Genomic DNA, 13,057 nt, shown 5'->3' on the forward strand with positions numbered 1-13,057 from the left:
ACAGAATGTGCTTCAGTATTAGAGCAAGATCCTGGGCATGGATGTACATAATATTTCAGAAGTGGGTTTGTAAGACGAGCCAGAAGAATTTAATGTTGCATTGATTTAACTGCTGCATCTAAGTTAGCTTTGATTTCTGAAGCAGCCAGGACAAAGACAAAAAGTTCACACTGTCTCCCTGAGGGACAGCCACGAGAATCCCTCTATGTACCAGTGACACTAGAAACTTCTGGCTTCAATTGAGACAGAGAGCCAAGTAAAAGTGAGTACAAGAGCTTTCAGCTGAGCCGGTGTTGGATTTGGGGGTCTAAGGTGATTTGCCCCTGTCTTCGCAATGGACAGTCTGGATGCAGACTGTGAGGGTTGGCTAGAGCTCAAGAAGTGCCTTCCTCCCCTCCCTGGGTAGGTATCTTTTAGAGATGAAGTGCACACAGTGGGAATTATGGGAATGAGGCAAGCAGTGAATCCCTGTCACAACTGGAGGGACCCTGTGGTCCAGCATGGATGATACTGGAAAGAGCCACAGAGACCTCTGTTTCCATCCCACTCCCCAAACTGTGGTGCAACGTTGAATAGACCTTTCTCTTCTCTGGGCCTCGGGTTCCCCATCTGCAAATCTTGGTTTGGCCTCTTGTCTTTAATACAAGGCGTTCTGGGACACTTTGGGCAGGGCCTGTGGCAAGAAACGAGCTGCTGTGTGGTACAGATGAAATGTAGACGGTCTCATGCAAACTGGAAAGCCATGTCACCTGAGAGTCTCCACAGGGTCACAGTAAGAAACAATTTAATTTTTCTAAAAAGCTAAGATTAAAAAAAAAAGTAATTTTACAGTGGAGAAACATGACAGACTCTGCCTTGGCCAGGTGATCAAGGTCAACATTGACAGTGACAAATCACATTGACAGATACGTCCTTGATGTGATGTGATGAGAATGGCATTTTAACCTCTATGGTCTTCCTTCCCCAAACCCAAAACCTACATTATCATGAGAAAAAAAATCTCACACGAACCCCAGTGAGATGTTCTGCAAGAATACTCTTGAGTGCACCTCAAAACCATTAAGATCTTCAAAAACAAAGAAAAAACTGAGAAACAGGCAAGAGGAGCCCAAGGAGGTGTGACAACTAAATGCAATATGGGATTTAGAGGTTGGGAACTGTTCTGCGACAGAAGCTCTGGGAACTCTGGCAGGGAGAGAGAGAACAAGTTTGTGACAAAGGTGACTAAAATGTCAGGGGACGGGAACAGGCTGAGTGGGCAGCAGGCAGGAGACTGGAAACACCACTGAGACAACCCAGCAGGCGGCCTGGGAGGGAGAGCTGCCCTGGGCTGCTGACGGAGCTACCCGGTCTGATCTGGGCAGTGTTTTCACGGAGCACTGAGAGGTGACTTGGGTAAATTGCCCCTCAGCAAGGTGGGCTACGGGGGACAGTGTTCAGGACACTTGGATCTTTTCTGGCTGTCAGAGCCCTGAATGAGCTGAGTGCTCCTGGGCAAGTCACCACTCTTCGGATTTTTAATTTCTAAAACAGTGAGTGGGACAGCCAGGGCTTGGGTGGGTGTGGCGGGCCATCTGTGTTACTGTCACTATTTAAAATATCACAACCATCCTTCAAGGATTTTTATCACTATCCCCATTTATCACATTAGCAAAACCAAGGTCTGAAGCCGTTTCCAAAATCACAAGATCAGTAAGTGGCAGGGCTGGTTTTGAACTTGGGTCTGTCCCTGAAGTCCATTTTTTTTTTAAATAATTTTTTTATAGTTGTAGATGGACAGAATGCCTTTATTTTATTTATTTTATTTTTATGTGGTACTCAGGATTGAACCCAGTGCCTCACCCATGCTATGCAAGCGCTCTGCCACTGAGCTACAGCCCTGACCCCTGAAGTCCATTTTTAACTATTCCATGGGCTGCTCTCCAAGAGCAGATCCCCACATTCCACGGGCAATTTGTTCATCTCTTTAAGGGTACTTGTTGCCCAGTCAAGTCCCAAATCTGGTCTCAAAATACTGCTGAAAAGTCAGGGTCTCCCCATCCTTCCCCCCTGGGGAGTGGGCACTGGAGCTTTGGAGAGTGGCCATCCTGGTTTCTCTGCAGAAGCTGGACAGCCCTGCTCACCCAGGCCTCCCCATGTCCCCCTGGGATTCCAGCCCGTCTGGCCCCTTTAGCTGTCTTAACTGACAGCCTTCGGGTGTTTTTTAAATTAAAATGGCTTGTTTCTGTTCATCTCTTTTCCAGATGTCACTACCTAGAGGGAATCTGTCTTTATTTATTGGCTCTTTCCTGTGCAGAAGCCAAGGGAGCCTCCCTCTGGCTAAGACCCTCCGGGAAGGAGGCCACATGTGGGGAGCGATTTGAACTACAGAAACCTGGGGTCCCCAGGGGACTCAGGACGGGGGTCACGGTGGAAACTGTGGGAGGTGAGTTTGCCATTAGGATTTTCCTCTGGGCACGTGGCACATGGCACATGTGCTGTGGATGTGAGGCGTATGGCAGGTTGGCGTGTTCTCTGCTGAGCGCCATAAATTTACCAGGGGCGGATGCAGCCCTGGGCCGGGGTCTTTCCCCTTGCTGTCTGCAGCAGTGGATAGCACTCATCTGCCTATTACACAGTGGACTGAGAGCGACCTGATCACTTTCTAGTTGGTTTCATGTTGACACCCAGAATCGTCCTTTACCCCTATGGCCTACATTTCCCTTTGCCCAAACCCAGCCCTGCTCTCACTTGGCTGGTTGCCATGGCCTCTCAACCTTGTCTTCCTGTCCTCCTTCTATCCTTTCCTGCCCATCCCCAGCTGCAGCCAGAAAATTCCACCAAAAACTCAAATTGGAGAAGACAGCTCTCACCCCTGTTTCCAGCCCTCTGGGATTCCTCTTCCCTGAGATGAAGCCCAAATGCCCTGGTCAGCCCAGAGCCCTTCCCAGGCCCACCCTAAGCCCTCTGGCTGCCCCCGCCTGCTCACACTGAGAACAGCCTCGTGCTCCCACCACAACACCCACGTCTGGGCTCGCACAGCCCTGCCACTTGGCTCCCTTCCCAGGTGACCCTGCTCAAGGTCAGCTCCTCTGCAAACCCTTCCCCATCCTGGCCTACAGAGCCCCAGACAATTCCCCAAAGAAGCATGAAGGGCACCGTACTGCTGCTGTGGGTACATGGGCTGCCAAACTCCCTGAGTCACCGAGTCCCATGAGGTCAGGGACCATGACCTGGCCGGCAGGAGGCACTGCTGAGAGAATGAATGAAGCCACTGTGTGGGGGCTGCGATGTTCCTTCTCAGTCTAGGACCCCCTATAGATTTCCCTGCTCCCAGGATCCCTTGGACAATGTGCTCCTGTGGGTGGAGTCCCTGATGGCCCCTCTTGTCACTCAGAGGCACCCTATACTAAAATGAAAGGTTTTGTGTCCCCAAAGTAGATAAAAAGATTTGGTTTGTGATAGACATTCCAGGGGGATGATTTTGAAGATGCTACATGTGTGTTCCTGTGGGGACTTTTCCCGGGGTCACATTCCACAGACTTCCCACCCCCATCTGCTATGAGAGGTTGGGGAGGAGAAGGACCAAGAGAATCACTGACTCTGCATTTAACCAGCCCCATCTCAAACAGAGCTGGGCAGGGCTGGGCTGGGGCACACATGTGAGCTAGCCAGGCCTACCCTGAGGGGCACCCAGTGCAGGGGACACGCTGCCCCTGTGTGCATGCCCACTCCTGGTGGCGAGCACCTACCATATGAGAGGCACACTGGGAGCTGCCAGGCTAAGTGAGGACCCACTCTGCAGCCTTACGGCAGATCCCAGCTGGTACCCACCCCCTGAGCACCCCAACCCCCCTCCTCTGAATTCCTGTAGAAGGGGCTGTCTTCCCCTCACATGAAAGCTACCCCTTCACTTTACAGATGAGGGCAGAGGTGGCATCGTGTGGCTATGTCCCCGTGAGAGGGAGCTGTGGAGCTGCACCTTGTGCAGGTACTAGATTCTGGGGCAGTCCTTGGTACACAGGCACCTGGCCCAGCTGCCTGTTCCCCTTGGCTCCACTGGGCACGTCCTTGGTACACAGTGGAACCCAGCCACCCTTCACACACAGATTAGTGCCCACCTGAGGGACTGTTCCTCTGAGAATACTCTGTGAATTGAGTTGGTAACTTGGCAGCTCAGGTTGGGGAGCTGAAGGGTCCCCATGGTGTAATGACAAGGACCCTGGCGTGGGAGTCAGGGCTGAGTCCAGGCCTGGTTGGGCTGAACACCAGTGACCATGGGGATGTGTTTTCCTTCCTGGGCCTTAGGTTCCCCATGAGCCCAGCCATGGGCCCCTGAGTTCTGACATGGGCTTAGGCACAGCAGTGTCCCCAGCAAGGCCTAGACATAAAAACAGAACTGAGAGTGGCAGTGCATTACCCCTTGCTCCTGACAGATCTGCGTCAGTCTCTCCAGCTGCTCGTCTTGGGTGACCTTGGCCTTCTCGTACTGCTGGATGACCATCTCCATCTCCACCTTCACTGGCAGGACGTATGCTGGAAGAAAGAGACAGCCCGTGAAGAACTGGGTAGGGGCAGGGCTCAAGCTGGGGAGGAGTCGGCCCTCCATTTGGCCAGCATCAGCTCTGAGGCCCTGGCTCAGTTCCCTGAAGATGGGAGGGGGGGGACATCTAGGTACCCCAGAAAGTACAACCTGAACTTCTGGTGTCCAAGAGATCCATGTTCCTCCTTTCCCATGGTGATAAAACCCTTCATTTTTGGAGGTGTGCACAGCTGCTGGAATAATGAGTAATCTCCAGTCTGTGCAGCTACCAGTGGCCAAGACACATTCTGGACAATGGAGTGTCACTGGAGGAGGCATGCTGTGGCATCCAGAAGCCTTCCTTAAAAGGCAGCTGGGGTTGGTGGGGTGCAGTGGTGTTGGAACCCTCGTACATTGCTGTGGGTGCGACCACTTTCGAAAACAGTTTGGCAGTTCTCCAAAATATTAAGCAGACAGTGGCCATCAGACCCAGCAATTCTATGCCTACATACCTAAGAGAAGTGGAAACAAAAAGCCACACAAACACTTGGACATGAGCCTTCCTGACAGCATCATTCATAATAGCCCTAAAGTGGCAACAATCCAAATGTTCATCAAGGGATGAAGGGATAGACACAATGTGTCCTGTCTCTACAAGGAGACACTCTGGGAGGAATGATGTACTGTTAAATGTGACAACACAGATGAGCCTTGAAAACAGTATGGTAAGCAAAAGCCACCAGACACAAAAGACTACATATCATATATCTGAAATGCCCAGAGTAGGCAACTTCACAGCAATGGACAGATGCATGTCCAGGGCTGAAGGGGCATGGAGGTGACTGCTCAAGAGTATCAGGCTTCTTTGTGGAGGAAGGAAAATGCTCTAACCTTAGGTTTTGGTGTTAGTTGCAAAACTCTATCTGTATACTAAAAATCGTTCAGCTGCTTCCTTTAAATGGGTAGATTTTATGGCATGAGAATTACATCTCAATTTAGTTGTTTAAAAAGAAAAGATAGCTCTTGTACCCTGGCTCAAGATGACAGACAAGGACACGTGTCCTGTGATGTCATGTCTGGGATCCCAGAGCTGAAGGGTACCTGGACCCCAAAATTGTGAGTTATGGGTGTAGTGACTGAAGGAGAAATAGCAGTCCCTTCTCCACTATGTGGAGGTCAACAAGAATGGACTATGATTGGTTCTGACTGGAGTCCAACAAGGAAGGGGACCTTGTGGTTTGGAAATTGCTGGTACATCCATGACTCTTTAAATAGAAGTGTGACATCGAGTATGACATTCCTATCACACATTCCACTACTGCTCTAGAAATTGCACTCCCTGCTGGATGGAAAGACAGTAAAGGTGTACAGGGGTGGAGAAATACACCTCAACAATCACTTCAAAGCTTCACGGGCTGGGAAAGCATCCAAGTTTGGACTGCCACATCTCGTGGCTGGCAGTGGAAATCCCTGATCTGATTCAGTAAGGCATGATCTCACACGGGGCACTGCAGCCAGTGAAAGATCACAGTGCTGAGGGCCACAGATGGGCTACCTTCCTGTTTGCCCATGTATCACTCTTTATATGCATCTAACCCCCCCCACTCCTCCCCTCCCCTCTTCTTTTTCTGTGTGTGTGCCACAGGGGATTGAACCCAAGGATGCTCTACTCCTGAGCTATACCCCCAGCCCTTTTTATTTTTTATTTTGAGACAGAGTTGGGCTAAATTTTCTGGTCTGGCCTTGACCTTGCAATCCTCTTGCCTCTGCTTCCTGAGTTGCTGGGATTTCATGTAAGGGAGGAAATAGTACCGGGTTGCTATGCTAGGCTGCACAGGAAGGGGAACGGCTTGGGTCTTGGGAAACCAACCGGCAATTTAAATCACCTTTCCAGGCAGAGCAGGGTGAGGTCCTGGAGGTGGGTAATGTGGGTAATGAGGACATATTTTTTTGGTTTCTGGAGACAACCCATCAACCAAAGCTGCTTTCTCAGATAGATAAATAGCAGTCGGCTTTCCTTTTACTTATCTTCTTTCTCCTTTCTTCTGCCTACTGGCTATAATGAGGATGTGATGTCCAGCATTGGAATAGTCATCTTAGACCATGAGGTGACTTTGAAAAGTAGGCTATGTGCAGCAGAGTGACAAAATAGGAGCCTGGGGTCTTGACTGCAGAGAAAGAGTGCCATGTCAATACCTGTCGGTAGTGATGGCTGCCATCTACCTGCAGACTTCCATGTGAGAGAAATATGCTTCTGTTTTGTTTAGGTCATTGTTATTCTGGGCCCTTTATAGATGATCCTACTCATAACTCATACACACTGAAGACCCGGAGGAGAAAGCTAGATTCTGAGCATGAGGCCCCATGCTAGAAGCAGCCCCTGCATCCCTCCCTTGGAAGTTCTCTGAGTTTAGCAGCCATGGGCTCCTTGGAAGTCTCAGGATCAACTTAACCTGACCTCTGCCTGACCTTTACACCCTTCTCACCCCTCTCAGAACCCAGCCCTTCCTGATTCTTGGGAAACTTTGCTCGGATGCGTTTGGTCTTGCCACTGCATTCTAGAACTCTGCAGGTCCACACTCTGCAAGACCCCATTCCACCCACGGTGTCCCCACCTCCAGATGTTCTCTGGATATTTGAGGCATCATGCAAAGAAAAAAATCAGGACTTTTCTGCTTGCTTCTAGACTTAAATGTAGGGCACGTGTCCCTGAGACCTATCTCCAGGTCCAGAAGCTGCCCTGAACAATCACCTCCCAGCTCCTGATGAAGCCAGTTTACTCCAGGGTGAGAGTAGCAAATTAACACCCATTGCATTCACCAGTGAGTCTCCATTGTGAGGCTCCCAGTGCCTGAGGTGTCAGGGAAAAGGGGGAACAGCTGGGAAGGGTGTTTGCAGTGGGGCTGTCAAAATCCATTAGTAAGAGGGTGTGCAGCTGTCCCCAGCTTGCAGAAGGAGCCAGAAGGCGCCGATCCTGCACTGAAGGGAGCGGATGTTCTCATGGATGGAGCCAAGAGCAGAGCCCTGAGCAGATGGGGTGAAGTGAACCGCCAGAAGAGCACTGGAGGGTGTCACAGGTCCTGGGCTCCACTTGTAGCTCCGAGCCTGATTCACCGTGTGACCCCATTCCCTCTGGCCTCCATTTCCCCATCTGTCAAATGAGGGGAAGGGACCAGATGATCTCCAGAGCCTTCCCTGCCTTCCAAAGCTGGACCACTGCTCATTGGAGTTTGATGAAGATTCTGTGTTGGAGATGAGCTGACAGTGAGGAAACCCAGGATCAATGTGTGTTCACAGGGTGGGATGGAGGGTGGGCACCAGGCAGAGGCTGCCCTCCTGGGGAGGGGGAACCCTGAAGGCCATCCCTGCTGCCTTCCAGTGCTGGGCAAATGCTGTTGGCCAATCTCCTAGCCACAGTTCCTATCATGATCAAAATTCAGGGCTGGAAAAGACCTCGACATCTATCCCAGTGGTTCTAAACTGTGCCCCAACTGCTCCTTAGAGGTGCCTTGGGGACAAGGAGAGGGCATGGAGGTGGGCTCTGGGCTGTCTTCTCTGATTCAACCAAAGCAGCTCCACTTTACACATCAGTGACTTTGGCACTGAAAAAGATAAAAGTTTGGGAATCACTGTGACAGGATTTCCATGTCACTCCAGGAGGGGACCTTGCTGGGAAAGTCAGACAGCACCTCTGTGGTTGGCTCTGTACCTAGTGTGGTTGACAGAAGGTGGACCTCCTTGTCATGACCTCTGCATCCAAGGAGCACCCTCTGAAATCCAGAGACCTGGGTCTTCCCTCCTCCCTGAGATGATGTCAGCCCCCCTTCCTGTGTCTTTGCCCTCTGTGTCCCCATCCCAACACCCCACACCATTTTTCGGGGTTGAGGTTTCTAGTCCCCTCCCCACCAAGGCTTCTCTCCTCTGGGTTGTCACCAATTCTAGAATATTAGAGCTGCCCAGATTTGGGCACAGCTCTCTAGGGACAAGTGGCTGAGTGGGAAGGGCAGCCTCTGCCTCGACAGGAGCAAAGGCATCGACAAAGCCGGAGCAGATCAGACTCTTTCTGGGAATGAAAACCCAGAGATAGGAAGATGCTGAAATGAGTGAAGCACCGGCCCTAACCCAGCCTGAGCCAGCCGTTCCCATGGGGATGTTTTCTGCTTGTTGGCAGGTCGACAGGCTCGGGGCACCCACCTTGTCACTGAGGGACACAGACCCGGCAGGGGCAAGCCTCGACTTAATGACCTGGACAGACTCACCACTGACTCTGTGGGCCATGGGGTGTGGGGGCAGCAGCAGGTGTGCGTCAAAACACCTGGGTTATAAAAAGTTGCTCTTCCCAGCATAGCAGACCCTGCTGGAAGCTCTTATGAGAGGGGCTGGCCATGTGGGCACACAATACACGGTTGGGTCAGAATGAACGAGTGCCCTCTCCAGGGGTGTTTGGAAACTCAGGTGTGCACATGCGACACCTGAGCAGTGTGTGAGTGGATCCCAAATACACGATGCTGAATGGCAGGGGCAGGCTTGGCTCTCTCCCTGCTGACATGCCCCCCCAACAAGGATGGGGACACCCCTGCCCCCCAGGGCTCTCTCCTCTTTCAGTTGATTGATCTGGTTTCTGTCAGTCTCACTGGCCCCTCTCAGGCCACTCACCGTCAATGACCCTCTTCACACGCCAGATCCGGAGCATGATGATGAGGCTGATGGCATCCCAGGGGCTCCTGGGCCCATTGGCCACGGTAGACGCCACCATCGGGGCCAAGGACAGGATGATCACAGCCCCGTCAAACACCTGCAAAAGGAAGCATATTTCAGTGCTTTGGGCCATGAGAGCCGCCTGGCAGGCAGTTGGTGCTGGTCATCTTCTCCAGGAGGCCTGAGCCTGTTAGAAGGTCAACGGTCTCCAGCTGCCTCTCTTGACCCTCCTCAGTCCTAAGGAACCTCCTCACTGAACTGCTTCCGGGCATTTGGTCCTCCAAGTGACTGCAGCCCATCTCCAGCTCTTGGTTCAGGTGGCCTTGGTTGGTCTTTGTCCCTTCTCAGGATGGGGCCTGCATTCTGTGCTCTGGACCCTGGGCAGAAGCTGAACTGAATCCCTGGCAGGGTGGGGGCTGATGTAGGTGTGGGGGGTTCTTCTTTCTGCATGGGTAGCTGGAGTCCAGGGCCCATATGTCATCTCTAACAGGTTCAGAGTTCCTAACCCCATGGAGAATGGGGGCAGGGCTAAGAAAGGAGGGGGCCCAGCTGGCACCACTGGGCCCTGACCCTCCCTTGCCTGCCCCAGCCTGGCCCTGGCCAGAGCTGTTCACAGGCTGGCTCTTTAAGTCAGCTTCCTGCACTGGGCCTGAGGGGAGGAAGGAGAGGGCAGCAGACCCTGGATACCTTGCATTGTCCTGAGTGCACAAAACTGCCTGCGACAGCCAGGGTTCCCTGCACCTCATCTCTACCCTGCCCCCCACCCAGCCCCTTTTACCTGAAGCAGAGCAGAAACCTAGGTGAGAGGGACTTTTAGTTTCCCTGTGCAGCTCCTGACCACTGTGTCATTTTGGAATGGAGTTATTTGTTTTAAAACACATTTCAAAAAATTTCAAGTTGATTCAAAAATAATTTTGTTGTTGTTATTGTGCTAGGGATGGATCCCACCCCCTCAAGCATGCTGAGAAGATGCTCTACCACCAAGTTACACCCCCAGCCCAAGAATAAATTTTAAATGCTTGTAGAACTTCAAGGAGAATGTTTTAGAATGTTCTTTTGCTTGAAACCATCTCGGCTCACTCCTTCCCAGCCTCCACCTCCTCCTCACCCCATCCCACGTGCACAGCTGAGGAGACTCTTGTAGTCAAGGGCAGAGAGGAGTTGAGCCTTTTGATGGTTCCCACACTAGAATGAATGGGACAGTGACACTTTCCAGCAGCCAGGATGTCTGGATTGGGGGTTGGGGAAGCCACTGATCTTTACCTCTATTTTGTTTTCGATGTAATCCCAGATCCCCAGGACCACGATCCGTAGAACAGTCTGAGGAGACGAAGTGAGAAAAATGGTTATTGTTCTGCAATGCCTCCCTGCAGCAGAGAAGATTCCAGAGCTCAGAATCCAGAGCAGCGTTTCCGCATTCAGCGATATGCCTTCCCCACTCCCATGCCCTCCCCATCCCCAATGCAAGTGGAGTGCCCACCTCCAGTTCTCATGGTGGCCCCTCTGCTCACAGGCTTGGCCCCTCCCACACATATTCTTGCCACTCCTGGCCACCATTCATGTCAGCCCTCACTCAAAACCCTTCAGAGCTCACAGTACATACAGAACACACTCCGATTCCCTCAGAATGAATCTCAGGACCATGTCTCCCTCCCTCTCCAACGTCATCTCCTGCCACTCCCATTATAACACAAAACTCCTTACAAATCTTTGATCGTGAAAACTCTCTTTCTTATTGCCTTGTTTTTGCATGTGGTAGAGGCTGAGGGTTGACTCCCCCCATATCTTGTCCATCTTAGGATGATTGCAGGTGAGGCTCGGCTGCCCAGCTAACAACTACATTTCCCAGCTGTCCTTGCATCAGGAGTGGGCATGTGACTAGATTCTGACCAATAGCCATTGAGCAGAAGCACTGGGCATAGCTTCTGGATTGTGCCCTTCAATAGACCAGGCTCTGCTTTTCTTCCTCTTTCCTTCTTCCCAAAGACTAGAATATGAGTGTCTGGGTGTGGTGGGGAGCCATCTTCAACCAGGAGGGGCCAGGTAATAAGATGGAAGACTTCTGGGTCTCCCAAAGCCCCCAGCCACCACCAGCCTTAATTGCCTACCTCAAAAATTGTCCTTCCATGAAAGATATGAACCTTGCCTTGCTGAAGCCCATGCTTTTGGTTTTCTTATTAGAGCATCTTGGTCTGTGTCCTCTCCCCACTTGTCCTTCTAGCCTCAAGTCACTTCTGTGAAGCTCTTTCCCATCCTCCTGGCTCCCTGGGTACCTCTTTCCTGTGGCTTTGTACACCATGCTCCCATAGCTCTGTGTCATGTCTTGTCATCACCCACCCCATCCCTTAGTGAAGGCTTGAGAGACCATGTGACCTCTCCCTCCCATTCCTCCTCCTTGGCACGGTGCAGCCCTGCGTGGTGTGCATTGTGAGTGAACCAGTACACGCCTGAGTGGACACTTCCTAATGTAGCTGCCTTTGGGAGTGGTTTTACCACCACAGGGCACCTTCCCCCAGAGAAGGTTCTTAAAAGCTATCTTAGTGCATTTGTTGCAGGCTCTCCCTTGAGTCATGATGACTTTAATTCATACTGGATGGTGTCCTCCTTCCATGTGCCTTGGCACCAGGCCAGCCATCTGAACCCAGGGAAACTGTGTGAGTCCACCGGTCACCAGCTTCCTATGCTGAAAAAAGACCTGGCTGGTAAAATCTGCTTTTCCCCTTAAGGGACTATCCTGGTTTCCATGAAGGGATGAGAAGGGGGACCCTGGTGGCAGCCAGTTATGTCACCTTCTTTGAATGTAGAAGGGAACATGTGGCAGCCTGATAGCCATTCCTCTATACTTCCCAGTATCTGGGTTTGTTCAGCCAGGCTTAGCTTCAAGACAGCTCCTAAGGGCGGAAGAGATCTGGATGGGGGCCCAAGATATCTTGAGGTTACAGTTCAGGAATGGGAATTGAATCCCCTCTCTGGGCCTCAGTTTCCCCTTCTGATGCAGAGGTGGTTAGATAATACAATTCTTTCAGTTATTGATGAGAATAACACCTGCCATGTGTATATGCCAATAAGAGCCAGACCCCTAGGCCAGCCCTCCTTGCATGTGATTCTCAGTTTACAGAGAGGTTAAGGAAGCCGCCCAAGGTCACACAGGCAGTTAGTAAAGAGGTCAGCATTTGGGTCCAGAGACTTTCCACTCTGCATGGTGGACTCCAGCTGGGTAAGATCACCACATATTGTCTTGGTTATTTTGTTGTAATCTAATCCCTCTAGTTGGCTGAACTTGAAACATGGTGCTTGTTTCCTCTGAAATGCTACATTGACCACATCCACCCCAAAATCCTAATTCTGGGGTTCCCAAAGCAAAAAGACCAGGCTAATAGAAACCAAAACATGTCCATCCAGATATGATTGCTGCTGTTGTTTCTCCTCTTCCTTCTTTTTTTTAGAATTGGGGTAAAACACACCACAGGGAGCTTATCCACTTTCTCCACTCTTAGTGCACAGTTCTGCCATATCCTGCTCACGTGGTTGTGCAGTCATCCCCACCACCCATCTCCAGAACTTCCTCATCATTCCAAATTGAAATTCTGTACCCATTCTCCCCTCCCCAGCTCCCAGCAGTCTCCACTCTACTTTCATCTCTAGGAGGCTTATGTTGGAAACAGCAGTAAAAGGCAGCTGTAGAGAGGGCTGGGGACACACCTCAGAAGTGTGGCCTGGAGTCAGCTGCTCCGGTCAGGCTCAGAGCCAGAGTGGGAGCCCAACTCTGCAATGGCCACCCACTGGCTTATTCCCTGTAGCAACCGTCCTATCCCCAAACACCGTTTCTGAGAAGTCCCCTCTCCACAGAGACAGGGA

At 51.4% G+C, this 13,057-nt stretch overlaps 1 protein-coding gene across 6 annotated transcripts in view; it reads right to left on the bottom strand.

The window, feature by feature from the left end:
- The window catches only part of Tmem266 (transmembrane protein 266), a 111,910-nt gene that overhangs the window by 21,028 nt on the left and 77,825 nt on the right, over nucleotides 1-13,057 (bottom strand). For all 6 annotated transcript variants that reach the window (XM_026400558.2, XM_077800242.1, XM_077800241.1 and 3 more), the window contains 3 exons: nucleotides 10,463-10,519; nucleotides 9,158-9,296; nucleotides 4,400-4,515 (listed from right to left, as the gene is read on the bottom strand). In XM_026400558.2, the coding sequence (XP_026256343.2) occupies nucleotides 4,400-4,515; nucleotides 9,158-9,296; nucleotides 10,463-10,519 (312 nt within the window). The remainder of the gene's footprint in view (nucleotides 1-4,399; nucleotides 4,516-9,157; nucleotides 9,297-10,462; nucleotides 10,520-13,057) is intronic.

The sequence above is a fragment of the Urocitellus parryii genome, chromosome 6 (assembly GCF_045843805.1).
Source record: "Urocitellus parryii isolate mUroPar1 chromosome 6, mUroPar1.hap1, whole genome shotgun sequence".
NCBI lineage: Eukaryota > Metazoa > Chordata > Mammalia > Rodentia > Sciuridae > Urocitellus > Urocitellus parryii.